General features: G+C 48.9%; 1 protein-coding gene across 17 annotated transcripts in view; it reads left to right on the forward strand.

Moving 5' to 3' along the window:
* The window catches only part of CHD6 (chromodomain helicase DNA binding protein 6), a 213,768-nt gene that overhangs the window by 64,337 nt on the left and 122,069 nt on the right, over positions 1 to 27,362 (forward strand). For 8 of the 17 annotated variants that reach the window (XR_007768567.1, XM_050918575.1, XM_050918559.1 and 5 more), the window contains one exon: positions 11,819 to 11,871. The exons of 2 other annotated variants lie outside the window; for them this stretch is intronic. Coding sequence is in view for 13 of the 15 variants with exons in the window: in XM_050918575.1 (XP_050774532.1) it covers positions 11,819 to 11,871 (53 nt within the window). In the remaining 2 variants the exon portion in view is untranslated. Of the gene's footprint in view, positions 1 to 5,657; positions 5,917 to 11,818; positions 11,872 to 12,475; positions 12,554 to 15,167; positions 15,243 to 27,362 lie in introns of those variants that run through there. 7 more of the 17 variants (XM_050918564.1, XM_050918568.1, XM_050918566.1 and 4 more) reach the window with 4 other exon arrangements.

Consider the following 27,362-nt stretch of genomic DNA (forward strand, 5'->3'; position numbering starts at 1 on the left):
TATGCAGTGTTTGTAGTTGGGAGGATATGGGCCAATCCCTCATCCATTTCTCCATATCTATGTGGGAATTGGCTGCAAGAGAATTCTCTTTACTGGACCTGATGATGATGATGATTTCCAGCCATTTGTGTGTAATCCATACATGTCTTTCCAGTAGTTTTGGCAGCAAGTGGAAGGCTGAGCAGCCAGATGATTCTCTTGATTCTTATAGAGATATTTCTCCCTGCAAAAGGATTTCTCATCTGAGTGTGGCTTTGGCTTACAGAATGGAGTGACACTCACAAAAACTCTTTAAGCAGCAAGAACCTGCATGGTGACCACGTCTGAAGTTGCTCCATCTTGAGTGAGCTCTGAGGAGGACTGTCAGAGGAAGAGGTGGGAATGAGAAGGGGAAATAGGAAAGATTAGACCTTGGAATTGAATTGAATACCCATTTGGGTAAATGTTTACTGTGGGAGAGGGGCTTTTTTGTCTTCTCCTCCCTGCTGCCCCCAAACAGAGAGATGTTTTCCTTCAGGCTCACAGCATTAGCTAACCTTCTCTTAGAGACATAACAGTGTAAACATCCCAGGGAGCTTATATGTTATGTGTACAGCAAACCTCAATGCAATCGTTTTGTTAATTTGAAAAAATGGTGTTCAGAACAGCAGTAACCAGTTTGCTTAAGAACTGCAAAACCGTAAGAGCATACCGGAGACAAGATATCTCTGTACAGAAACTGCAATCCCTCTACTCGTTGCTGGACTGCTGCTACCTCTGTGGTGGAACATGGCAGCTGTTTAAAAGTGCACAGAGGTGACACCCAGTATGTTAGAATGGGCCGTGAAGTAAAATACCATATCCAGTTGCGGCTGCAATTGTCCTGATGGAATTTGGCCAGGAAACCTGGGTGAATACTGTGGCTCTTAAGATTTAGATCTACCCTGATTGTTCAGTCTGCTCCATCTGAATGAGTTTGAGTGGGAGACACCCTGTAGTGACAGTTTTGCTGACATCAGATTGCAGGTAGTGCTTCCCTGAATGATTCCTTTGCAGCACTTTCCCTTAACCCAGAGGTGGGCAAACTACAGCCCACGGGCCACATCCGGCCCATGGGACTGTCCTGCCTGGCACTTGAGGTCCCAGCTGGAGAGGCTAGCACTCGGCCCCTCCCCTGCTGTCCCTCCTGGACAGCGGAGCCGTGCGCTCCTGATGAGCAGAGCAGCAGTGTGTTTAGCTCCGACTGGGTGGCATGCCTGCCAGACATGCTGCTCTGAGCGGCATGGTAAGGGGGCTGGGGCCGGGGGGTTGGATAAGGGGCGGGTGGTCCCGGGGAACACTGGGGGGACAGGGAGCAGGGGCGGGTTGGATGGGACAGAGATTGGGGGTGGTGGTCAGGGGACGGGAAATGGGGGTGTTGGATAAGTGTGGGAGTTCCAGGGAGTGTGTCAGGGTCAGGGCTGTGGCTAGAGGTCAGGAGACGGGGAACGGGGGATGTTGGATAGGCATGGGATCCCGGGGGTGTGGCTAGGGGTTGGGGCAGTCAGGGGACTGGGAGGAGGGGGGTTGGATGGAAGTGTGGTCCTGGGGGGCAGTTAGGGGACAAGGAGCAGGGGGGGTTGGATGGGTCAGGGGTGCTGAGGGGAGTAGTCGGGGCAGGAAGTGGGAGGGGGCAGATGAGGTGGGGGCCAGGCTGTTTGGGAAGGCACAGCCTTCCATACCCAGCCCTCCATACAATTTTGCAACCCCAGTGTGGCCCTCGGGCCAAAATGTTTGCCCACTCCTGCCTTAGCTGCACAATATCATTATAATAATAATATTGCTTTTATCAATACATTAGAAGCAAGAGGAAGACGAAGGACAGGGTAGGCCCACTGCTCAGTGAGGAGGGGGAAACAGTAATGGGAGACTTGGAAATGGCAGAGATGCTTAATGACTTCTTTGTTTCGGTCTTCACTGAGAAGTCTGAAGGAATGTCTAGTATAGTGAATGCTTACGGGAAGAGGGTAGGTTTAGAAGATAAAATAAAAAAAGAGCAAGTAAAAAATCACTTAGAAAAGTTAGATGCCTGCAAGTCACCAGGGCCTGATGAAATGCATCCTAGAATACTCAAGGAGTTAATAGAGGAGGAGGTATCTGAGCCTCTAGCTATTATCTTTGGGAAATCATGGGATACGGGGGAGATTCCAGAAGACTGGAAAAGGGCAAATATAGTGCCCATCTATAAAAAGGGAAATAAAAACAACCCAGGAAACTACAGACCAGTTAGTTTAACTTCTGTGCCAGGGAAGATAATGGAGCAAGTAATTAAAGAAATCATCTGCAAACACTTGGAAGGTGGTAAGGTGATAGGGAATAGCCAGCATGGATTTGTAAAGAACAAATCATGTCAAACTAATCTGATAGCATTCTTTGATAGGATAACGAGCCTTATGGATAAGGGAGAAGCGATGGATGTGATATACCTAGACTTTAGTAAGGCATTTGATATGGTCTCGCATGATATTCTTATAGATAAACTAGGAAAGTACAATTTAGATGGGGCTACTATAAGGTGGGTGCATAACTGGCTGGATAACCGTACTCAGAGAGTAGTTATTAATGGCTCCCAAATCTGCTGGAAAGGTATAACAAGTGGGGTTCCGCAGGGCTCTGTTTTGGGACCGGTTCTGTTCAATATCTTCATCAACGATTTAGATGTTGGCATAGAATGTACGCTTATTAAGTTTGCAGACGATACCAAACTGGGAGGGATTGCAACTGCTTTGGAGGACAGGGTCAAAATTCAAAATGATCTGGACAAATTGGAGAAATGGTCTGAGGTAAACAGGATGAAGTTCAAGTAAAGATAAATGCAAAGTGCTCCACTTAGGAAAGAACAATCAGTTTCACACATACAGAATGGGAAGAGACTGTCTAGGAAGGAGTATGGCAGAAAGAGATCTAGGGGTCATAGTGGACCACAAGCTTAATATGAGTCAACAGTGTGATACTGTTGCAAAAAAAGCAAACGTGATTCTGGGATGCATTAACAGGTGTGTTGTAAACAAGACACGAGAAGTCATTCTTCCGCTTTACTCTGCGCTGGTTAGGCCTCAACTGGAGTATTGTGTCCAGTTCTGGGCACCGCATTTCAAGAAAGATGTGGAGAAATTGGAGAGGGTCCAGAGAAGAGCAACAAGAATGATTAAAGGTCTAGAGAACATGACCTATGAAGGAAGGCTGAAGGAATTGGGTTTGTTTAGTTTGGAAAAGAGAAGACTGAGAGGGGACATGATAGCAGTTTTCAGGTATCTAAAAGGGTGTCATCAGGAGGAGGGAGAAAACTTGTTCACCTTAGCCTCCAATGATAGAACAAGAAGCAATGGGCTTAAACTGCAGCAAGGGAGATTTAGGTTGGACATTAGGAAAAAGTTCCTAACTGTCAGGGTAGTTAAACACTGGAATAGATTGCCTAGGGAAGTTGTGGAATCTCCATCTCTGGAGATATTTAAGAGTAGGTTAGATAAATGTCTATTAGGGATGGGCTAGACAGTATTTGGTCCTGCTATGAGGGCAGGGGACTGGACTCGATGACCTCTTGAGGTCCCTTCCAGTCCTAGAGTCTATGAGTCTATGAGGATCTTGATTTTGGTCCATTACCACAATTCCCAGCACCATTGGGGCCATCCTCCTTGGGTATCCTTGTGGCTCACCAGGTAGCACTCTGAAGTCTCCTTCTGAGGCTTGGGCTCATACCTAGTGCTGGCCCAGCCCAGTAGCACTGGGGAACAGATGTGCTGTTAGGGCAGGGGTGGGCAAACTTTTTGGCCAGAGGGCCACCTCTGGATCGGGAAATTGCATGCAGGACCATGAATGTAGGGCTGAGGCAGGGGGTTGGGGAGTGGGAGGGAGTGCGCGGTGTGGAAAGGGATGTGGTGTGCAGGAAGGGGCTCAAGGCAAGGGGTTGGGTTGCAGGAGGGGTGTGGGGTGCACAAGGGGGCTCAGGGAAGGGGATTGGGGTGCAGGGATGGGGTGTGGAGTATGGAAGGGGGCTCAGGGCAGGGGGTTGGTGTGCAAGAGGGTGTGGGAGGGGGCTCTGGGCAGGGGGTTGGGTGCAGGAGGGTGTGGGAGGGGGTTAGGGGGCTCAGGGTAGGGGGTTGGCATGTAGGGTGCAGGAGGGGTTCTGGGTGCAGGCTCCGGCCTGGCGCCAGTTGCCTTGAGTGGCTCTGGGGTGGCAGTGGTGTGCAGTGGCTCAGGCAGGTTCCCTGCCTGCCCTGGCCCCGCATCGCTCCCGGAAGTGGTCAGCACCACATCCTTGTGTCCCCGAGGGAGAGAAGGTAGAGTGCTCTGCGTGCTGCCCTTACCTGCAGGTACCTCCCCTGAAGCTCTCATTGGCTGTGGTTCCCCGTTCCCGGCCAATGGGAGCTGCAGGGGGCGGTGCCTGCAGGTGAGAGCAGCATGCTGAGCACCCTGTGCACCCCTCCTTCCCCAGGGGCCACAGGAACATGGTGCTAGCCGCTTCCGGGAGTGGAGCGGGGTTTGTGGTGCCACAGGGGTGGCTATCTTGCAGGCCGGATCCAAAGCTCTAACGGGTCGGATCTGGCCTGCGGGCCGTAGTTTGCCCACCCCGTGTTAGGGGATTTTCCTTTGCTGATGAGAGGAGCTGAAGTTCTTTCTGTTCCCTCTGAGTGTGCTGTTGTGTCTCGATGGTGCTCTTCCATGCAAACCCCTTCCCTTCCAAGCATGCTTTGCAGAAATCTGAATGTGGTGAGGAGGGGACAGTGGAGCAGGAGGGAACGCTGAAGGATTTCTGCATTGGGAAGAGAGGTAGTTTCATCTCCAGTCTGAAATGATCTGGATAAAGTAGGTGAGACCCACAGAGGAAAAGGCTCTGGCACCAGCAGCACCCAGCGCTTGGGGGTGACAGAGTGCAGACAGGTGCCAGATGAGTTGGTAGGGGAGCAGTGAGAAACAAAGCCATGCCGGTATAACAGGGGTAGGCAACCTATGGCACGGGTGCCGAAGGTGGCACACGAGCTGATTTTCAGTGGCACTCACACTGCCCAGGTCCTGACCACCAGTCCAGTGGGCTCTGCATTTTAATTTAATTTTAAAGGAAGCTTCTTAAACATTTTAAAAACCTTATTTACTTTACATACAACAATAGTTTAATTATATATTATAGACTTATAGAAAGAGACCTTCTAAACATGTTAAAATGTATTACTGGCACGCAGAATCTTAAATTAGAGTGAATAAATGAAAACTCAGCACACCACTTCTGAAAGGTTGCCGACCCCTGTGGTATAATGTCCCTGGCCTTGAGAGCATGTAAATGCTGCAGGGGTTGCCTTCACAGTCACTGCACTGCTGTTTGCTAGCTCCTTGCTGCACACAACACTCTGGAAACCTTTCTCCTTTTGCATCCTTGTCTTGTCTTCTAGCAACTGCTGAAGTTAAAAAGAGATTGAACAGAGAGGTAATGGAGGATGGGTGGGACCTCTGCACTGGTGGTTGAACAATGTCTGTCTCAGATTGGCATCTAGCATAGTTCAAGGCCTTTTTGGTTTTGGTGCAAAACACTATCCCATGTTGTTTCTTGGTAGCCCACTGGATTTGCAGGGTACTGATATGCTTAGCCTTGACTAGTCTGGCAACTGAGGGGCTTGTAGCAATGCATCTGTGTTTACTTGCAGGAAGCATTGCTGAAGTGCCACCTTGGAAGCAGATGCCTAGCAAAAGCACATGGCTTCAGAGTCCTTCTGCTTCTCTGGAAGCTCCCGAGCCTGCAGCAGAACTCCCAGAGGAACCTGCTTTGTATATTCTCGTTTCTAGGAGTCAGGCTGGGTCAGAACTTAGGGCTGAGTTACTGAAGCCCTTACAGATTTACAAGGGGGCTCTCGTACTTTGCTTTGGAGTGAGAAGGTGAGAAGTTCTGCTAATGAAATGTGGAAGGTGATGCTAACCCTCTCCTCCATTCTGCACTGTGATGGATGGGGGAGGTGAGGGAGGACCCTCAGGGATTGCCAATGTCCTGTCTGTTCTTCTGTTCAAATTCATTCCATGGGTGGGAGATCTTGTAGTGAGCATCTCATCCTGTGCTCCCCCTGCAGGCTGTTCTGTGCAGACACATGCCATGTGCTGTTCCCAGAGCTGGAATTGGCTGATGCAGCTGCACACAGATGTCTTGCTGCGATAAAGTCAGTGCACCGTTAGCTAAATGTGTCAAACTGGCAGCTGCATTCATCTTGTTTCAGCTCCATTCCAGGGATGGCAAAAACTCGTTGCCAGAGGGACACAGGGAACTTAACAAAGGGTCAAAACACCATTCTTCAGCTTCAGAGTCCGGTGAAGGGGAGCAAACCCCAAAAATACAGTTCTGGGGCAATACAGTAAAGAGGACAGAGCTGTGGGTTTCTCCATGCAAAGAGTCAATGGAAGAGCTGGAGAGGGGCAATGGAAGAAGGGAGGGTCAAGGACACTGAGGAGGTGCGGGTTGTTTGGCCAATGAGTCAGACAAGGGAAAAGCTGCTGGGTGTAGCTTTAGAGAAGGTAGAGTGGGACAGGACTGGATGCCACTTCATGGTGTGGGGCCCCAGGGTGGAACCCTCTAATGAGGGTGGGCAGGAGCTGGCTTGGAGGGGCCCTGCAGGAGGAAAAGCGTTGGTGGAGTGACACAGACTCTGGAAGGGGAATATGTCTGACTGTAGGAGAAGCTCCATTTTCCAAAGATGGGAGGGGAATCATACCACACCCACCTCACTGTGCCCTGGCCTCATGCTGCCATGTGTTGGAAATAGTCATTCCTGCGAGTGGAAGAAACTGGGTGCTTTGTTGCTGCTGGGTGCCTTGGCAAAGCAAGACACAGGACCACGGTCCAGTGCTGAAAGGAGACCAGGGGATGCCATTCAATCCAGTGTGTGTCATAGATAGAATGGTACTATCAGCCCTGGGCCTCTGGGTTTCACTGTCCACTGTGAGAGCTAATGGCTCGGAGAGCTAGTGATTGGTTACGTGCTGCTTTGTGGTATGGGGTGGATTGACACTCGTGCATTTCCTACCATGCACATCATGTCTGTGGATCAAAGATTTCACTTAAAAACAAACCAGAACCCAGACAGATTTCTAGCACGTCTGGTTACAAGGCTACACTCAAGATGAGATGTTATTCTAAATGCTCTGCTCTAGGAATTATTTGGAGGGAGGTCTCTGACGTGTGAGATGGGAGGTCACACTCTGTGATCACAGTGGTCTCTTCTGACCTTGGAATCCATGAATCTCACCTGAGTATGAACAGGTGCAGTGCTGTCTACAGGGAGCCTGAAAAAAACAGTTGATCGAATGATGGTTAACTCTGGAACATAACAATGGTGACAGGATTGTCAGCTTTGTCGCAGATTGTGTTAGCAGACACATCCAGCTGCAGTGATGTGCTCATCTTGCTGCCCAAGATCCCTCCCACTGGGGACTCTCATGTTTATGGGGAAGGGAGGCTTGCTTAAAAGGTAGGGAGCCCAGGTTAGTGAGCTTCCTGTCCAAAAGTACAGTTAAAATCTTCTTCCTCAGATGTTTCATGGGGTGCCTGGATCATGTGTGGGCTCGTCTGGCATGGGGTTTGGCTCGTGTTTGGGGTACTTGCTGCCAGCTGGAAACCTGTGTTTGCTGCCCTCCACAGCCAGGGCTTGCTTTCCTGGGCTGTTTGAATAGTCTGAATAGGGAATACCTGAGCCTCCAGAGCACGGTTTAGCCCCCTGGAGGGAACATGAGCCCTGGTCACTCTGAGGTTTTAGTCATGCATGGAAGTTCAGACTAGTGGAAGGGTTCAGTTGCCTGCCAGCCACATGCTGCATGGGGGCATTAGTGTTAATGCCAAGGTACATAAGAGTTGAACTAGGCCAGTGCCCTGCAGCCAGCACTGAAACAACTTGCAGGGCCCATTGGCTTCCCATATCCTCTGTAGAGGGGGAGGAGGAGGTGAAGGCCCATGGGATGGGGATGTGCTGCAGTGTGGGAGGAAGAGGAGGTGGCGGCCCCGTGTTCTCTTTCCGTAACTAAATTCCTGGCACGGCAGGAGGATGGGGGCGACGGGATGGGCAAAAGAAAACCTAATGCAATGGAAAGAGGGTTTGCAGCAGGTGGCCACAATGTGAACAGTCTGATCTGACAGCAAGATCCATGCAGGTGCTGTCTGCTACTGAGGCTAGTCTGGAGGCTGCTCTTCACAGGAGGATTCCTCCCCTGCAGGTTGTCAGAGCAGAATCTGACTTGCCAGTTTGTTTATGTTTTTCCTGTTGCCAGTTAGCACCCTACTTCTGGCCTGGCCATGGCTACTGGGGAAGTGTAGCTGTGTCTCCCCACAGAGTGTATGTGGGACATGTCTGCATTCTCCATTGTGGGAGAAGACACCTGCGTGAGAAGATGCTCAGGCCTGCTCAGTGTCCCCAGCCTCAAGCACAGGAGCCTCTGCACATGGGAGAGGATGCAGGGGAAACCTGTGGAGTTAGGATGCTTCTTATATCTGGAAAGAACTATTGCCTAGCTGAGCCCTACTCCCCATCCCCCATCGAGAATGTGGGGCTGGGGAACAGGAAAACATGGGATGAGGAGATCCCAGAATAACCAGAGGATGGGGAGAGACTGGGGAATGGAGATGGAGTGCGAAGCACCAATACAAGGGGAGGAGGAGAGAGCCAGGCAGGACAAGGACTGGCCTTAAAATAGGGGCCAAGACCACCTTCTCAACCACACCCCAAGGAGAGTTAAGCCCTGCCACTCCCTCAAATGGCTTTATGGCACCTCCTCTGTGAGGGAGGGGGAGCCATTACCGTGGCAGCTCCCTGTCTCCAAAGCCACGCTGGCTTAGTGGTGGTGCTCTGAGGTGAGATTAACCCTGCTAGTGGTGGTGCACTGGAGTCTGGCTTCACCCACTGGATCTGGCAGACTGAATTCCCAGCTCTAGCAGGGTGCATTGGGAAGGTGGCTTTGCCCAATGAGATCTCTCAGCCTTGCAGGCAGATATATGGAAATAGACCAGTTCAGGCCTGTCCTACCAGCACCCTGAACCCATCTCTTCAGCTGTGCCCAGGGCAGAGCTGTTGCCACAGCTGTGTTTTCTCATTTGGATGCCAGGAAATGAGAAATGATGAGCCCCTTATCTCATATGCCTGGGGCAGGTAGCAGCAGAGAGCTCCCAGCATACTTTGCCATGTTAAGCTGCTTCTTTTCTCTGCGCTACGAGTCCATAATGCCTGTGCCTGCGCTGCTTGTCATATGGGAAGTTCTTGATCCTGGGGCTTTGTCGGGGACAGGTATTCAGCTGAGGAATGCAGGAGGAGGAGTTGGCCCTGGCTAGCTCACACTGTGAAGCACTCTACATTGGTTACAGTTGCTTACTCGGAGCTTTCAGAGGCACTTTCTGAGCCTGGTTCTGGAGTGAGAACATCCTTCTGGACCTCTTCTTGCTGTCCATCAAATTCCCTCAACCACTCCTTCCCTGCCTAAGGAGTGACCCTGGAGGTGTATTGATCTCTGCAGGGGAGGGAGACAGAGCTGACTAGGCAGTGCCCAATAGGGAGATAACTGATTGCTTTGGGGTGGGGGCTTTGGAAACCTTGTGTGCAGCCGACAACCCCTTTTCTGCAGCCTTAAAGATGTGCGGCTTCCAAGGCACCAAAATGTGTCCACCTGGGGAGGGGCCTGTCCATATGTGTCCTTGTATCTGTGTGTCTGCCACTCGCCTTTGTGTTTTGTCTCTTGTTTTGCAGATGAATCTCTGAAACCAAAAATATTTTAGAAAGTTCTCTTTCAAGCTGTTAATAAGTTTTGTCAGTTTGTTTGTTCTATGCAGCTATGGGAGTGTCAAGGTAGGAGGGACAGGCAGATTCAGGGGTGACCAGGGACTACCTTGGCTTTTCCTGGGTCTGAATGGCCCGGGCAGGGGAGTGGCTGGTGGGATGATGGAGCCAGCATTCTGAGCTGTTACAGAACGGGGAGCAGGAGTAACAGCTACATCAGCGCTTGCTGTCTGTGCTGGTGCTGCCCTATGGTGGAGGGCATGGTGCTTAGTGGTGCTCAGAGCAAATGCAATCGCTTAAAGGCGTGGTGCAAACATTTGTGCACAGCTGTGGGCACTTTGTGGATGGGAGATGTGTTACTGGTGTGTTAGGAGGTTTCTTTGGGACTGGCAATGCTAAAATGCTCTAGAATAGAGAAGGAGAGAGCTGGTAGCAACCCCTATATTCAGGTTGTCTAGTATTTTCCATTACAAAGGATTCTTGCAACCTTTTCTTTGAGAAATGTTTGTCTCAGTATTGTTTACAGCTGGCATTTGATGTTCAGCAGGGGAAAGGCCCTCAGGCCACAGGAGTGTCTGTTCTTTGGGCTTATCTACGTGGAGAAATTTGCCAGTATAATTAATTATACCACTCTAGTTATACTGGTATAACTCTTATTCCAGAACAATAAGAGCAATATAATTATACCAGCATGACTATACTGGTAACTTTCCCTGTGTAGAACAGACCCAAATCCCATGAAATTCTGTTCAGCTTTTGCTGAGATGTGAACTGTTACAAACAGCTGTGCTGGTGTTCTTCAGGGGAGAGTTGCCAGAATCACTGAACACAGGAACCTTCTCTGGCAGGGCCCACGCTGCCACTACAGCAACTGCAGCAAACATGTCACTGGAAATGTCTGAGAACCGTCTGAGCAGCACGGTGGACGAGACCTGGGCTGGGCTGGGCTTACTCCCCTCGACCTGTCAATGGCACTGATGGCCCATCCCCCGCCTCTGGGGTCATTACATGGGGCTGGGCTCAGTTCCCCCCTCTAGGGTAATAGATTTCCGTTACCACCAGCTAATGTGGGTCAATCTGTGCTGCGATGCTGAAGGTTAGGGGTTTGAATATCTTTTTCCAAAATAAATGCTTCACTGCTCCTAACTCAGCATCTGGAGTCCTGTGCCCATGATCGTGGCAGCTCATTGCTAATGGGCTGCCATTCAGTGACAAACGTGTGTGTGCGCGCACATGAGGGGAAGAACAGGCAAGCACTGTTCAATAAGGAAACAATTTCAAGCCCCGGTTTCCAAAGGTTGGTTACAAACACACACACCAGAAGGAAGGAGATGAAGGGCTGTCAAAACAATGAGGGGGAAGAGGTTTCTCCTTGGTTTATAACTCGTGCTTGCCCTCTCTGATTCTTTCCCTTTTGTTTTCCCCATTTGGCAGGGTTTTTAATTGTTCTTCCTTTCCAGTGAAGTTGGTGTGAATAACACCTCCTCTGATTCACTCTCTGGGTAGTGCACTGGTCTCTGCGGTAACTGAGAAGATGTCTGTGTTAACTTGCCTTCTCTCTGCTGGCTTTGAGCATCTGAGCAGAAGGCCTGCTTGGCACACACCACTGCCCTGCTTTCACTGGAGGTGTGATTTTAAGCTGATTTAGTTAAACAGTTGCCAGTGTGTATGTGGACATTCATGTCTTGCTTCAGTAAATTTACAGGCACAAACGGAAGTGCTGTAACCAGCATCAAACCCATAGAATTGTTTGCACTATTTAACTCACATAGGTTTTTGACTGTACGTGTGTGTGCAGACAAGGCCTAAAGCTCTGTGTTTTGTCAAGGTCTGGTAAACAGTGACTATTATGTCTGTGACAAGTTGGTGGATTCTTTTTTATCAGGAGATGTAGACCATAGACACTGTTCCCCATCCCTGCTAACAATATTCCAGCCTGGCTGAGGTTTGTCCAGCCTGTTTCACTAGAGTTCACACAGTCAGTCAGGGGCATTATGCTGAAAGGCTTCCAGCACTGATGCTACACTGATCTTTACTTTGAGTGTTTGTGTTGTGTTTTGCAGAAGTAACATTCATCCTCAAGTTGATAATGAAAATTCAGAAGAAAGAAAAGCAGGTTTGTGACCTCCTCTCCTTCACCTAAATCAGTGTGTGAGGCTTCAATGCCTTGTCATGTGTGAGTGGTGGCTACAGCAAGCCGACCTACAGCCTGTTTGTTGTGTAGCCAAGAGGTGTGTGTCCATTTCCAGTTTTCAGCCCCTCGTCAGGGCCACGGACCTGTGCTTTGAAAAGTAACTGGGGCTTGGGGCATATAAATCTGTGCTTGAGGCAAGGGCAGAGAGTGGGATTTATTTTCCATTTAATAAACAAGACACACTTAATTGTTTATGTTAGCCTGGGTCGCGAAGCTCCTACCATTCCAGTGTGTCTGGCTCCACAACCACTGTGATTTAGAAAAACCGGTAAAGTTGTTACAATAAGTGCTAATAAATAACCGTCCCAGATAAAGCTGGAAGCGGAGAGTGAGTGGGGCAGGGGGAGGGGAGGCCTGCAGTGCCAGCTCAGGAACCCTGCTTGGTTCAGAAATAATCCTGGTCACCAAGCCTCTGACCCTTGACTCTGACCTGCTGCATCCGGTACTACGATACAAATTGAATGAATAAATCTGCTACTGGAGGAGATTTATGAGCTGCTGGTCATTGTCTCTGCTATTTGCACAGGGAGAATATGTCGCTGGGCTCTGTGATAAAGGGATAGAACCTGTTCAATGTATGGAGACTCTGCCTCTGGGGTGAAAGGTATTTGTAGGGTGTAAAACAAGCCAGTCTGCCCTTCAGGGATTTGTGTCCATGCTGCTTTTAATGGGAAACCATTAAAGTGAGCGTCTAATAATGGGATAAATCTCTTAAAGGGAGTGGGAGCCTCTTTCAGCCTACTCAGAAGCAAAGCCCACAGGGCAGCAGCTAACCCCTTTCTGGGGTCTGTCCTTAATGACAAAGAAATGAATAATAACAAAGCTCAGCTCAAGCCACCTTCACTGCTTCTAGTGCTCTTCTCTCAGGACTGCTTAGCCCACATGTTAGATCCTCTCTCTCCAGGTAGCCACTGCCATCCCCCTTGTACCGTGCATTCCTTTTGTAAGAATCACATCTGCCCTGGATGATTTGAGTCTTACAAGCAGAGTATTTTAGTTAGTATAGGAACGATTTTGTCCCAGTGGCTTTGATCATGGTATGTGGTTGATCCTTATATCAGTGATTTTTATAAATGGAGTGCACTGTATCTGGTTTGGGTAGTGAACCACCCACCCCATGGAGTCAGCAAAGCCCACTCAGCCCTTTGCCAGCAGAGTTCCTGCTGTCAGCAAGATTTAATGTGTACCAAGGAAAGGGAGCCTGCTAAAAATGCTTCCTCATTGGTAGCCTTTTCCCAGGTGTGGTTATCGTGCAGATTGCTGGCGGGTGTTCCCTTGAAACAGTGGCATCAGATGGGATTCCTGTAGTGATGGGTCCTGAACCACCTGATGGGTCCTGAACCACCTGAGCGAAGGCAAAGAGACATTGGGCCAGGTTCTGACCATACTTTTCCTGGTGTAATTCCACAGCAACTTGCCTCAGAATCTTCTCATTCAGGAGTTGCCCATTGCTTCTCCTGGACCTGTGCTCTCTCTACTTTGGAGTGGGCTGCTCTGCTATTGTACCAGAGAAGTGAGATGTTTCTATGTCTGTCCTGGAAAATCACAGCAGCAGGGGGCCCTTCCCACAGCCCTACCTGCTTTCCTGCCTCCAGACACTGCTCCCAAGTGTGCATGGAGGTAGAAGGGAGAGCAGCAGGCAGCTTTGCCTCTGTGTGGGGTGGGGGGTGTAGTGCCGACCAGGACAAACGAAAGTGTTGCAGGAGCTGGTGCTGCCAGAGGGAGTGGGGGAGCCAGTGGGGCTTCCTCCAGAGTGATGTTCCTGTGGGTGAGGCTGGTGTAACACCTTAGTGTTGGAAAGCACCTCCTCCCCCCCAGTGCATCTGTGCCTTAGCCAGGAAGGAGCAGTCGAGAGAATGAGGATGGATGGCACAGTGTGGTGGTAGCCAGAGTTTAAGGCCAGAAGAGAGCACCAACTGTTCTCAAACTGTGGGTCAGGACACCAAAGTGGGTCGGGACCCTGTTTTAATGAGGTCGCTAGGGCTGTCGTTAGACTTGCTGGGGCCCGGGGCCAAAGCTGAAGCCCAAGCCCCACTGCTTGAGGCCAAAGCTGATACCCGAGGGCTTAGGCCTTGGGTTGCGGGGGCACAGGTTACAGCCCCATGCCTGGGGCTGAAGCCCTTGAGCTTTGGTTTTAGTCCCCCTGCCCGGGGCAGTGGGCCTCTGGCTTTGGTCCCCCACCCAGGACAGCGGGGCTGGACGGGCTCATGCTTTGGTCTCTCCTCCTGGGGTCGTGTAGTAATTTTTGTTGTCTGAAATGGATCAGGGTGCAATGAAGTTTGAGAATCCCTAATCTAGTCTGACCTTTCTATATCACGGGCCACCAACCCCAGCAGCACCCATACATGAACCAAACAACCGAAATCAGGCCAAAGTATTGCAGACTTCAGCACTTGGCTGTGTTAGTCAGAGAGCCAGAGAGAACCAGAGAGCTTGTTAGTGTGAGGCAGCCTCAGCGATGGCAAGCAGGGGGGATGCGCTGCACTCTCTGGGCATACCTCGCCTGGCCTGGAGTGCTAGGCTGGTGGGCCTTCTCCTTCTGAGGCACTTTCCCTGCTGCCCAGGCTGGCCTCAGCCCCTCCATCCTCATCTGCACAAATAATTCATGAACAGAAGCCATTTCTGCCAGTAAGTAAAGGCCAAGGGTCTGTCAGGCCAGGGCCAGGTGTGGCTGTGGGTGAGCATGGCCTGGGTGGGAGACAGTCAGCTCTCTCTGCCATACAAGGGGCTGCCTGTGTGTGGAACTGCCAGTCATAATGGACCTGGCTCTCTGTCTCATGGCACTGTCAGCTGGTCCAGCTGTTAGCTAGAAATGCCTTAGGGATTTCTACAGGGCTGGAAGAAACCCTGGCTAGGTAGTGAGGTGGCAGGGGAGGTCCCTGCGTAGCATTTGGGGCTGGGAGTCCTGGATGAAAGGGCAGCGACACTGGCTGTGGTGGCACTCCTCTCCTCCCTGGGGCTGGATCCCTGAGCTGGAACACCTTCAAGCTGACTGAGCTTCCATTTTCAACGTGGACCAGACTCCTCCCAGTAGAGAGGCCTGTCATTGTGGCATCCCAGTAGAGCTTCAGGGCCATTGTTCATGACAGCCTTCTGTATGTGGACTCTGGAGAGGTGTGGCACTCACAGAGTTTTAACAGGCCCTGTGTGTGGCTCGGGCTGCATTCAGTTCTGCACGTGTCCCTCATCCATATCTGTTTTCCCCTTTGTCATCTCAGGGTGTGTGTGCATGTGCACATGAAAGAGACATGTGAGGCAGAATGTCGAGGCTCAGATGTGTTGCAGGCTGTGAGGTGAGGAGATGCTGCTCTCTCCCTTTGGAGATGGATTCGTGAACTGCTTGCTTCCTTTGGAAATCCCATCCCAAATTACTTTGCTTGCCAGTGCATTTGAAAAGCCTGGTGTGCTGTTAACATTATCAGTTGTTGACTACAAGGCCTGACATAGCATTCGAAAGTCTTCCTCGGTCATCTGGATCTCTTGGTATAGGATTCCTTTCACCTTGGGGAGTCAGGTTTTGTCATCTTGGTGTGTTTTGCCAGTTGTGGTTGGGGCTAGGAATGCCAGGTCTTGCACACAGACCGGTTCTCACTATTTATATTACTAAGTGGTCTGATATCCATGGATTGTTTGTTAGTGCTTCTAAGTGCTGTGTTTGCATCTCCTTCCTTCCCTGTTAATGCACGAGAAATGAGGATTTGTCAGTTGCTGTGAGTAACTATGAAATCTGTCACCTTTCCATGTGATTTGTGGGGCTCCCAACCTGGAGGCCCATGTCCTGGTGGGGTGGGGGTTTAGAATCTGATTTAAGCATGTTACTGCTCTGTGGATGGGGAACAGATTTATTTGCTGGGTTTAAGGCCCCAGCAGCTTGTTTTCCGTGAGTTTCTTCATGGGAAGGGCACATGGAAGTCTGTGCTCTGGTCTCTCTAGGGCTTTGAGTGGCTCCCTCTACTGCTGTCTTTCTTTTTGCCAAGCCTTGACTTATTGAATAACGTGAGAACTGTAGAGATAAAGCAAATTGAGTTATTCCACAGAGCCTGCAAATTTCCTTGTCCTATAGATATGGAAATAATTAGACTCGTCCCTTATATTAGGAGCCTGCTCTCAAGCACATCTGAATTTTCAGAGCTCTAAGCAGCATTACTTTCCCATCAAAAGGAGGGGCGACGGGAAGGGGGAAGGTTTCTTAGCTTCTGCTTTAATCTGAGGGTTTCACTCCATGTCTCAGAAACTGAGATGCCGAAGCTGTGAATTGCCTACCCCCCTGGGTGGTGCCAGCTGATGGATCTGGTGGGTGCTCTACAGTGGGTAACTTGTCCAGGACAAGCAGATATAAGGGTGCTATGATGGATGCCTTTATGTAGTGAGAACCATGAAGGGGACACAACAGGTGTCTGAGTGGTTCTTCAAGTGATGGTCCTGATGTGTATTCCACATGTGTGTACGCATATGTACATGATGCGCCTAAATCTGGAGATTTTTAGCAAGTAGTGGTCACTGGTCTGCACCTGCACAATGGAAGGGAGCACAAAAGTCTCTTTTTAAGGCTCCAAAAGGTGACAGGTGGAATAATTCATCTTCTCATTATTTTTTTCCTACCAATTAGGCCTAATTTCCAAATTTTGTAATTTCCTAATGTTTGGTCCATTGATTTCCAGTCCTCTGCTACTCTTGCTTACCAGTCATAATCTTAACACAGTCCTTGAATGGTGTCAGTTTAAATTAATTCAGTCTGTCTGTCTCCTCACATCTTTTCTTAAACAGTTTTATATAATGGATTATTGTGACAATTCATGACAATATTTTTCACAGTTGAGCTCACAGTTAGGGTAAATTTGTAGGCCCAATTATTGCAATAGACCTGTGTTCCCTGTAAGCTGCGCATTTGGACGGCCTTGCGGGAGAGATTCAAGTGCCACCCAGCTGATTAGGAGAGCAGGCACAACGGGCAGCATGCGTTTAGGTGTCCCTCCTCCCACCACGTTGCAGCTTCTCCCTGGAGCCGGAACCCTCCTGCTGGTTGTGCAGAGTGGAAGAGGGGGCAAGGGAGGAGGGTGCTGATGTCAGGCTGTCCCTCTGCCCCTACCGCTGTATTCCATCTCTGCAGAGCAGGGCAGAGGGGACAGCCTGGCTCAGGAGGACTCACTTGGAGCTTCTGAGGTGTGAATGGTGAGTGGCTGAGTGCTTTTCTTAAAGAGACAGGGCACTGTTTCTGAGATTACCCCAGCAGCCAGTTCACACAGTCTGTCTCTCTATCTCCCCCTCACCCTGTCCATGTACCCCATCTGTGCAGAGTGGGGGAGGGGAGACAACAGGGCTCAGGACAGAGCAAGAGAGCTTTCAGGGAGTGTCTTAAAGAGACAGCACACGGCTTTCCCCAGCAGCCAGTCCTGGCTGGAATAATTATTCCTATGGTAACTTTTAAAAAATATATATTATACCTAGGTTTTTTGTTTCTGTTGGTGGCGCACATAGGCACATACAATTTATTCCACACGTGGATGGAAAAAATTAGAGGGAACATTGCAACTGACCCCAGGGACATGGGCTAGACCCTATTGCTGAAGTTTTCCTCTGCTGAGTGCTGGCTGATTGTAACAAATCCCATAACCCAGCCTCATGGTCCATCTCGGCCTTGATACCGTGAATGGCCTGGTCCTGTTAGAGTTGTTAACTAACATATGATACCATAGGTAACCCCTAAACATTGCTAGAGTCTCTGCATTCAAAGAGGCCTTACACTTATCTGTGGTGCTTAGCTAAACACCAAGGTGATGGGTATCATTGAAATACCATTGGCAGATGGATGAGGTCTCCATTCACAGATCATCTAGATTTGAGGGCACTGGGTCTGCCCCTGAACATGGGCATCAGCTTTTCTCTCCTCAGTTGCTCACTGATCTCTTCAGGCCCCCGTCTCTGTCCTGCCAAACACATTGTAGTGATAAAGACACAAGCACTTCATGTTCCCCTGTGCGTAGAGCTTGGTAAAGGATGCACAGCTGTGTCCTCCTAGCAGCTCCTATACGGTGAGACCAGCCCTTCTGTCTGTGAGAGTTGCCTTGTCCAGACTCCCAGTAATGAGGCCTTGATCTTGGCTGGAACCTTTAGGGGTCACTCATAAGAACCTAAGAACAGCCATCCTGGGTCAGACCTATGGTCCATCTAACCTAGTGTCCTGTCTTCCAACAGTGGCCAGTGCCGGATGCCTCAGAGGGAATGAACAGAACCAGGCAATCATCTAGTGATCTGTCCCCCGTCGTCCACTCCCAGCTTCTGGCAATCAGAGGCTAGGGGACACCCAGAGCATGGGGTTGCATCCCTGACCATCTTGGCCAATAGCCATTGATGGACCTATCCTCCACGAACTCATCTCATTCTTTTTTCAGCTCCCCAAGGTGCCCTTTGCTAATGACTGGTGGTGCCTGCCTGTCTCCAGACTCCCAGTCTCCAGACTCCCAGTCACTGAAGTTCTACATCTCCTCATGCTGAGTTTGCAGGATATGCTGGTCCATTTTTGTGGCAGCAAGTCCCATCTGCCATTCCCTTCTGGTGTCACTTCCGTGCTGCTGTCTGAACACAGGGCTTCCTTGAGTAGCCAACTGCCCTCAGCCTGAGGTTAAGGGAGGAGCCTTTGTGTGAGCACTCACTGCTGAAGGAGTCCAGAGGCACAGGTCCCAGTGGTGCAGTGCTGGGGCTAGGACCTGCAGGCCTCACAATGCAAGGAGCTGAGAGGAGTGAGACAAGCTGGGATTCAGTGTAATGCTTGTACATTAGTAAAGATGCTTTTATTTCTGGAGCTAAAGCCTAACGAGTCAAATTCATCCCTGGTGTAACTCTACTGGAGCAATTGCTTCATAGCTTCTTATATTGTGAAGGAGCGCAGAGACCTGTACAGTGACAGAGAATATACAGGAGACTCCTCTCTGGTAACAGCACTGTGTCCATCTCTGGGTGGGAAGTGGTATCTGTTTCACATGGCTCAGCAATGTAAGGCTGCATGGGTCTGGGACAGGAAGTGAAGACGAGAGTCCAATTGTAACTGAAGGGGGAATGAAGGGAGCCGCAATGCGGTTAGTCAGGTATGACTCCTTCCAGCACGGAGCTCCTTCGGGAGATGGCTGCCTTATGATTACAGCTCGTCAGAAAACTTGTCAAAATGGGTTTCTGTCAGCAAATGCTGTTTTAACTAAGCTGAGATTTTGTTTTAGAAAAAATTTTGAAATTTCATTTCAACTGAAATTTTCACTTTGAAATTTATTTTATATTGTTTTTTAGTTTTACATTACTGTTGTTTTTATGTTATTCCATCATATGCCAGTAGTAGCAGCAGATACTATGATGTCATTGTGACACAACTTGACATGGTATGACATCATAGTATCTACTGCTACTGGTATGTCATGGAATAATACAAAAATGATAGTAATTTTTAAAATGCCAGAAGAATACATGTTGAAATGATTAGGGGTGGCAGCTCTCTTTATTTTTGCAGGAAATTTTGAAAATACTTGTTTTCACAGTGATTTGGAACAAAATAAATTTTGAAATGTTGTTTTCCCTGAAATAAAAATTCTGCATTTCAACCAGCTGTAATTATAATAGTTGATAACTACATGATCACATGCTATTTTTTATCAGGAACCCTGTCTCATTCAGTGCACAGGATTGACAATACTCACTGAATGAGCAGCTGTTATATATTTTGGTTTCTTCTCATTCTTCAGTGGGTAGCCCCAGGCCTCATGTACTGCACTCTATTCAAACCTTGTTCTGAAGGTAGAATTATGTATTTTCACATGGCCTTTTTTTGTGGCACTCTTCACTGTAGTACCTGAGTGTTTCAGAATAACCCTGTGAGGTTCAGAGGTATTATCCCTGTTTTACAGATGGGAAACTGAGGCACAGCAAGATTTAAGTCCAAAGTTTCCATTGATTTTTGTGTGCCTAATTTGTCATGCCTTCATAACAGTCTATAGCAGGGATCGGCAACCTATGGCATGCGGCCTGTTAGAGAAAGCCACTGGCGGCCGGGATGGTTTGTTTACCTGCTGTGTCCACAGGTTCAGCTGATCGCAGCTCCCACTGGCTGCAGTTCACTGTCTCAGGCCAATGGGGGCTGCGGGAAGGGCGGCCAGCACATCCCTCGGCCTGCGCTGCTTTCCGCAGCCCCCATTGGCCTGGAACAGTGAACCATGGCCAGTAGGAGCTGCGATCAGCGGAACCTGGGGACGCAGCAGGTAAACAAACCGGCCTGGCCCGCCAGGGGCTTTCCCTGGCAGCCTGCGTGCTAAAGGTTGCCAAACCCTGGTCTATAGCAGTTTATACATTCAGAGCACAGCTCCCACTGACTTCTGTTGCAGCTGTGAGTGCTCAGCACTAGACCTACTGGGAGGACAGTTACGTTTCATGGGAACTTTCAAAGTTTTAACATTTGTTTTTGTTCGTCAGTGGAACGAAAACAAAACCTTTTGAACATTTTTGCAAGAAATGTCTTCATGCTTGTCAGGACCATGGGAAAGCCATGTTCAAGTGCCTGTGCTGTCTGACTCAGCAGTAGGCCATCTCAGGCCGCTCCAAATCAGACACAGCTGGGACTTTAATATTGGTCTCCCATATCCCAGACCAATACCATCCTTACCCAGCTATAGAATTTCTTTCGTGCCTCACCACGGGCCCAGGAACCTTCCCAGTGAATATTTTTTTGGGAACTGATATGTCTCTGCTAAATGTTTCAACTTTGACCAACTAGTGCATTTCACTGAGATGGTTGTTCTGACTACCTTTACCTCAGCACTTATAGCTCCAAGTCAGGCACCCAGAAAATGAAAATCACACAATTAATGACCCCCTATATAGAGTTAGGGTTAAGTGAATTGACTAACATCCCACAGGAACTTTGTGGCAGAGGCAGGGATAGAATCCAGTTCTCCAGGGCAGCATTTAACTCTCTTAACCATGAGACTATCCTTTCCCTTCCTGCAATCATCTTCCCATGCCGTACAGACCTTCCAACTTCTGCAACAATTGAGGCAGAGGTGCCACAGATAATAGCCTTCTTCTCTACCCAGCCCTGATTAATCACCAGACAAGGTCTGGCTTGTGCACTGAATGAGATCGGGATACTGTGTGAAAAAAATAGTATGTGATCATGTAATTGAAGACAATATCATAATACATATGTCCAAGGGGGCTGAATGAAAGTTGCACAGGCCACCTTAATGCTGGCATTTCCTGACATTTGTGTGATTGACTTTGCAGTCTTAATAATGTTCTTTTAATGTAGTTTTCTGTATGTAATTTCCTGAGTTTTTAAAAAAGCAAACTGAAAAAACAGAAATTCCCTCACATGGTATCATATTGACACCTCATGGATCATCAGCAGGGTTGGAACCTTTAGATCCATCACACAGATCTGTCACTCAAGCTAAGGGAATAACAAATAGAGCATGGCGGCCTGCTACTTCTGTGTGGACCAGAACTGGAGTGGGATAAAACACACACTTTGCCAGAGGGTTTCACAAACATTTGCTAACAGTGGAATGTTGAGACTCCGGAGTCTTGGGTTCCATTCCAGCCTTCGGATGGGAGTGTTCTCTAGGAGGTACAGACTTTTCTGCCCTGTCCCTGACTTGTTTCTTCCACACATCTGAGTTCTCATCCCTTGCTCCTTGCCTACAAAGTCCCAGACTTGCTTGGTTTTCTCATCCCCGTCCCAGTCTTCTTGCCTGGCAAGTCCTAATCTTATCCGTCTAGCCTCCCAGTCTCCCCCACTCTCTCTGTTTTCCCTTTGAAAGTTTTACTGCAGAATTAAAAGTTAGCCAGTGTTGGAGTTGCACCAGGTTTGTGTGTGCTTAGGGGAGCCAGGTTGTGGTGTTGCCTAGCTGTGACTTGCACAAGTTGCATTATTCCACTGCTCAATAGACTGTGCCTCTGAGGCAGGTGGGTTTATAATGGCCTGTTGTTGCCTGGGAGCAGGGGCTGGAGCCTGTCTGCACCAAGCTCTCCAGTAGGTTGATGCATATTTTCTCCTTGTCACAATCACTATTCAGCTGCCCGACGGTGAAGTTGGCATGGCAGAGGGTGATCCTGCCAAGCAGCCACTCTGGGTCATCAAGGATACAGGCAAGGCCTGTCCTCTTTTTGGGTGCGTGGGGCTGAGTGGAGGCTGTCTTGTGCCTTAACAGTATTTGCAAGGGGCTAGGAGTTTAAATGCAGCTTTTGGTGTTTTAGCCAATGCAGCATTGACTTGCTGTGCCATGCTGCAGGAGCTGCTGCTGACAAGTGGCCTCACACGGCATCATTAATATGGGCTTGTTCCTGTGGCTGGGGCTGATAGGAAATTGTCAAACTAATTTAGTAATTGTTGGAACACGCCATGTGCAACGTGAATTCAGCCGTACTTGGCACAGTTCCCAATCTGGGCCTGGAGCAAACGACATAACGAAGCCAGCACACTCAGCTGCAGGCCCCACCATTGCTTGTGAAACAAAGGAGCTCAAGGCTCAATATGGTGATACCATGGAAGCCAGAATGTCACAGCCCGAGTCAGGGGCTGGTACCAGAAGAATCTGATTATTTTATCGTTTAAGGTTTTATGGTTTATGGTCTTGGTGTGCACCAACAGTAGCACATGCGGGTCCAGGGGTGCATGGCAGCTTGTGTAACTCCTCTGCCATGCCCCAGAATAATTTAAAGATGAGGTGTGTAGTGAGTCTGCTGGTTGGGTTATCTGCAGGGAATGAACCTCTGACATCTGGATCTAAACGTGTAAGTATCTGCTACCTGAGCAAAAGGAGGATTATAAACCATTCCATGTAATCTGTCACTAGAGGGAGGTGGAGAGCTGCTATGCCTCAGCCTCCAAGGCAAGAAATGGAGGATTCCCCTTTGGCTGCCTTGAGGTGAACAGGCCAGACATTTGTTTAAAGAAGTGTTTGTTACCTACCTTAGAAATCTCAGGAACAGCACATCTTGTTTTTTGCTGGAGGTCTCAGTGGAGGAGCCAGAGAGCTGGAGGAAGTGCTTTCTCACTCTAGTGGAGAGGAGTTCAGTCTTTAACTAGAGACCTTTTCTTCCAACTCTTTTTGTCAGGAATTTGAGGTTTGAACCAAAGCAAAAATCTCAGTGTTTTGAACAATAGAAATCCCTTCCTTTCCCAATCATACCTTGTCCTCGTTGCCTGTGGGGTCATGAACCTACTAGCTCTCCAGTTGTCCAGAGGGTTTTCCAGGAAAAAAACAGGGTAGACAAGATCTGATTTCTCACAGGGAGAGAGCAAGCAGGATAAGAACTTTCTGAAGAACCCATTCTGGCCTTGCTTGGAGAGGAGGAGGAAAGGGCGTGACCTGATTTGTACTCCTTGGTGGTCATCTTTTAAGGAGCAGTGTTGAGCTCTGGTATGGAGGAAGGGGAAAGAGAGTCCCATACTGTCCTCTTTGACCAGAGAGTTAGTGTCTGTGAGGCAAGATGACTTTGAAATCATACCACATCCTTGCACTGTACCCCACCTGACCTCACCCAGCAGTGGAGAGGAAAAGCCCTGATTTTGAGGCAGTGGCTATAAGCTCTGGAAGAATGAAGCCTCTAGTTTGGTCTGCTTGGTTACTAGCTGCAGCTGCTGTGCAGAGGACTGGCTTTACCATGGTGCTCACAGCACAGGCAGGGGAGGGGCACTGCCATTGTGAGGGGTCCTAAGCTTGTTGTGTTTAGGGCCTGCAGTCCAAATTTATCCTGGCTGTAACCCAATTGGCTTCCATAAGGTGTCTCCTAGGGCCAACTCTGAGCCTGTGGTTTGGTCACTCTGATGTGGGAGGCTGAGGCAGCCATTTGGATGATATCTGATGAAGCTGTTGTTTGGAAGGACTATCCTGTCTGGGGGAAGAAAGAGCAGTGGAGTCTCACTGTGAGCTGCTTTTGTAATGCTACAAGTAAGTGTTGTCCATGAGAAGCTTCCCATCAGCTGTGCATCCTGTCTGCTTTGCATCCAGCTGGCATAGCTCTGCACCCTGGACCTGAGAACACTTGCCAGATATCAAGTTCTGTGGAGATGGGCTTTCACCTAGTTGCTGGCAGATCTTACTTTTAACTGTCTAGCTCTGGCTGAGGACATTGTTTCTTCCTGGTACAGAGGGATTGCAGAGAGAACACATGAATGGGAAAGCCCGTGTGCAGCAGGAAGTGGTCACTTATGGTTAAGCAGGCGCTCAGGACTGAACAAGTGGTCAGTGTGCAGTTCGGGGGTGCTGTGCTGCCAGCACCTCCCTACCCCTGAACCAGGAAAATGCTTCCTCTCCCTCATGGCTAATTTCTGGGCCTTTTGGGATCATTCAAATAATTTGCAAGCACTGGGGTGTTTCCATGAAGTCCTGCTCAGATTCCAGGTTGCCTAGCTCCAGGCTCTGTCTTTATCCTCCTCCCCTTGGAACTGGGATTCTTCCTCGATCCTTACTACATACATAGCTTTGTGCTGAGAGATTGATTCCTCTTCATAGTTTGTGAAATGCTTTGGGATGAAGGTGCAAAGTAAATTAAATTATTAATCAAATCCCACACACAACCCAGGGACCTCACTGCCACAAGAGATGCCTGAGGCTGAGAGACTGGGGGATTTAAAAAAGGAATCACCATTTGTATGGAGAATGGAAACATCTCCAGTTACATCAGTGAAGCTATATTGAGGTGGAGGTAAGGTGGAAAGCCCATATTGGCAGTTTAGGATAAAAATGTTACATGGATTTTGTAATTATCCCAAACCAAGTGTTATAAACTCAGAAAATTCAGAGTCAAGGTTAAACTTCAAAAGCAATCCAAACAAGCTAAGGAAACGCACATTTAGGGTAACTCAGTCAGCCTTACCTCTGCCCTCTAGAGATGCCATCCAGTTACCTGCAATTGATCCCTAGGAGTGTTTGTAATCCCAGATTAGAGTAATTGGATCTTTAAAGACATAGTAGATTATTTTTATGCCTTTTTTCTCTTGGTGGTGCTACAGTGAAGGAGATTTTCTGCCCCAGCCTCTACTGAAGGATATTTTTTCAGTTATGAAAAATAATTACAAGAAATTACTATTAATCCTCAATTATTTCTTCACACATAACCAGTGCTCAGGATTTCAGTGAGTTTTAACTTGGTGGAATAATACAGACTCTTCAAACTTTTCATTAAGACAATTCTGAGAGAGTGGGGTGGAGAAGGGCTGACACCAGGGGATAAATTTCTTTAAAAGACCCATTTTCAAATCAATTTGAGCTAACAAACCAATTGATTCACTTGTAAATTCTCAGAGGATGAATTCTGTACCAAAGTCTAAGTGCTGGAATTTGGGAGGGCATGTGCATTCTTCATGCACAGTGAAGCAGTAGAAGGCTTGGTTCAAGTGTAAAATTCAGCTCAGCCTTAACCATGACATCGTGGCTGGGGCCTCCATGGTAAAATGAGACCGAATACCAACTCCATTGCCTAGGACACATACTAGGAAGAAGCTCCCCCCTAACTGTCCACACAAGGTATCTTTCACCTTCTCTTGCAGTAGCTGGCACTGGCTGCTCTGAGAGACAGGGCTAGAAGGACCCACTGGGCTCAATTCTTCTGTTCATGTCTGCCCTCCAGCTGAAATCCTGTGCCTGGCTTACGCTCCTAAAGCTCTCATCAGCACAGTGATGAAAACAGTGTGAGCTGGAAAAGATTGACTTGGTGATCCTCTCCTGGGGGTATTGCTGTGAGGGCAGGTGATGCAACTGGTGAGCTTGGACATGGGGAGGAGGCTCCAGCCAATCATGTGCTTGGGTTTCCTTGCCAGCGTGGTGAGTGCTCAATGCAGCTCTGCCAGCACAACTGGGAATGTGACACCAGTCTATGCAAGATGTTCCCTGTCGGTCTCATTTCATGGGTCACTCGCTTCATTGTTACTGTGGAAGGGAGGCAGGAGTTTCCTCTAGCTGAGATGGCAGCTAATGAATCTGAGCTGTGCGCTGGGAGAACTGCTGCAGGGTGGCCTCTGGCTCATGCACGGCTGGGGAGGGCTCTTTGGCTCATGCCGGCTGGCATGTGGAGTGACAGTCGTTAAATCGCAGATGTAATTTTTAAACCCATTTACACCAGAGCAGAGTGCCATGGATGCTCTGCTTCTGGGTAACCAGGCTAATTTCCACTGAGCTTAGGTCAGTTAGGGACTGTTTTAAATGGAAATTAGCGCTTCTATGCGGGTTTGTACTGGTTGAAATATAGGTTGGAAATCAATCTTTTAGTTAACCTGGTGTGATTCTGCGTACAAAGGCCCTAGTTCCTGGGAGCTGCTTTATCATCACAAAGGCCTTTTCCATTGGAGCAAATCCAGACAGAAGATTTGGCCTTCAGGAATGTCCTGGAGCAGTGGGGAGGTAGCTCTCTGGCTTCTCATGGTTACTGCCTAGAGGAATGCTGCTTTCCCTGGCCATCCCTTTGTGAACAGTGGGGTGATGTCTCTGGCCAGCCAAGCCCCTGGTCTCCGGTGCCTTTACCTGTGGCTGGGCCAGGACTGGAAACAGCTCTCTGGAAATGTTCTTGCAGATGCTTCTGATGGGCACTACTGCTGTCACAAAGCCTGTCCTGGCTGGTCAGGCCCTGCCATTTGCCCAGCTGGTAAATGTTCTAAACTCAATCTGATCCTGTTTTGCACCACAAAACCAATGATATACCTGAGCTACATTGATATTTCCATCCTCTGGATAGATGACCTAAACTCCCTCATAGATTTCCACCACAACTTCAACAGCCAACGCCCATCCATCACACTCTCTAGAACACTCCCACACCAGCATCAACTTCCTGGACACCTGGAGTAGCTTTAACAGTTGATGCCTCCAAACAGCTATATACAAGAAAACCAGTGATCACCACATCTGCCTCCACAGATCCAGTAACCACCTCATACACACCAAAAAAAATCAGTTATCTATAGCCAGGCACTCAAATATCATAGAATTTTCTCTGAAGAGAAAGTTAGGATACACAAACATACTTAAAACTGCCTTCACTAAACACAGACACACCAGAGAAGTACATCACATCGTGGAATGGGCCACTCAAATACCCTAGGAGAACCTGTTTCAGTACAGGAAAAAAAACCACACACACCCCATGGACTACACACCCCTAGCTGTCTGTCAACCCACACTGGAACCCATATGGGGGATTGTAGCGAGTGCAGGACTAACCCCTGTGGCACCTCCTGCTGGTTTCTCAGGGAATTAGCTCAATTTCCAGCCCAGAGCACCCTCTGCAGGCCAGTGATCTGCCACAGCTTGGCCCCAAGTGTCCCTCCCAGGACCCCAGTGCCCATTTAACTGGGTGCTGTCCCCCTGGCAGTATCCCCACAGTTCCAGGTCTCCCCCTCCCACGAGAACCCCCACCCACTATCCTCACCTCAC

The sequence above is a fragment of the Gopherus flavomarginatus genome, chromosome 11 (assembly GCF_025201925.1).
Source record: "Gopherus flavomarginatus isolate rGopFla2 chromosome 11, rGopFla2.mat.asm, whole genome shotgun sequence".
Lineage (NCBI taxonomy): Eukaryota > Metazoa > Chordata > Testudines > Testudinidae > Gopherus > Gopherus flavomarginatus.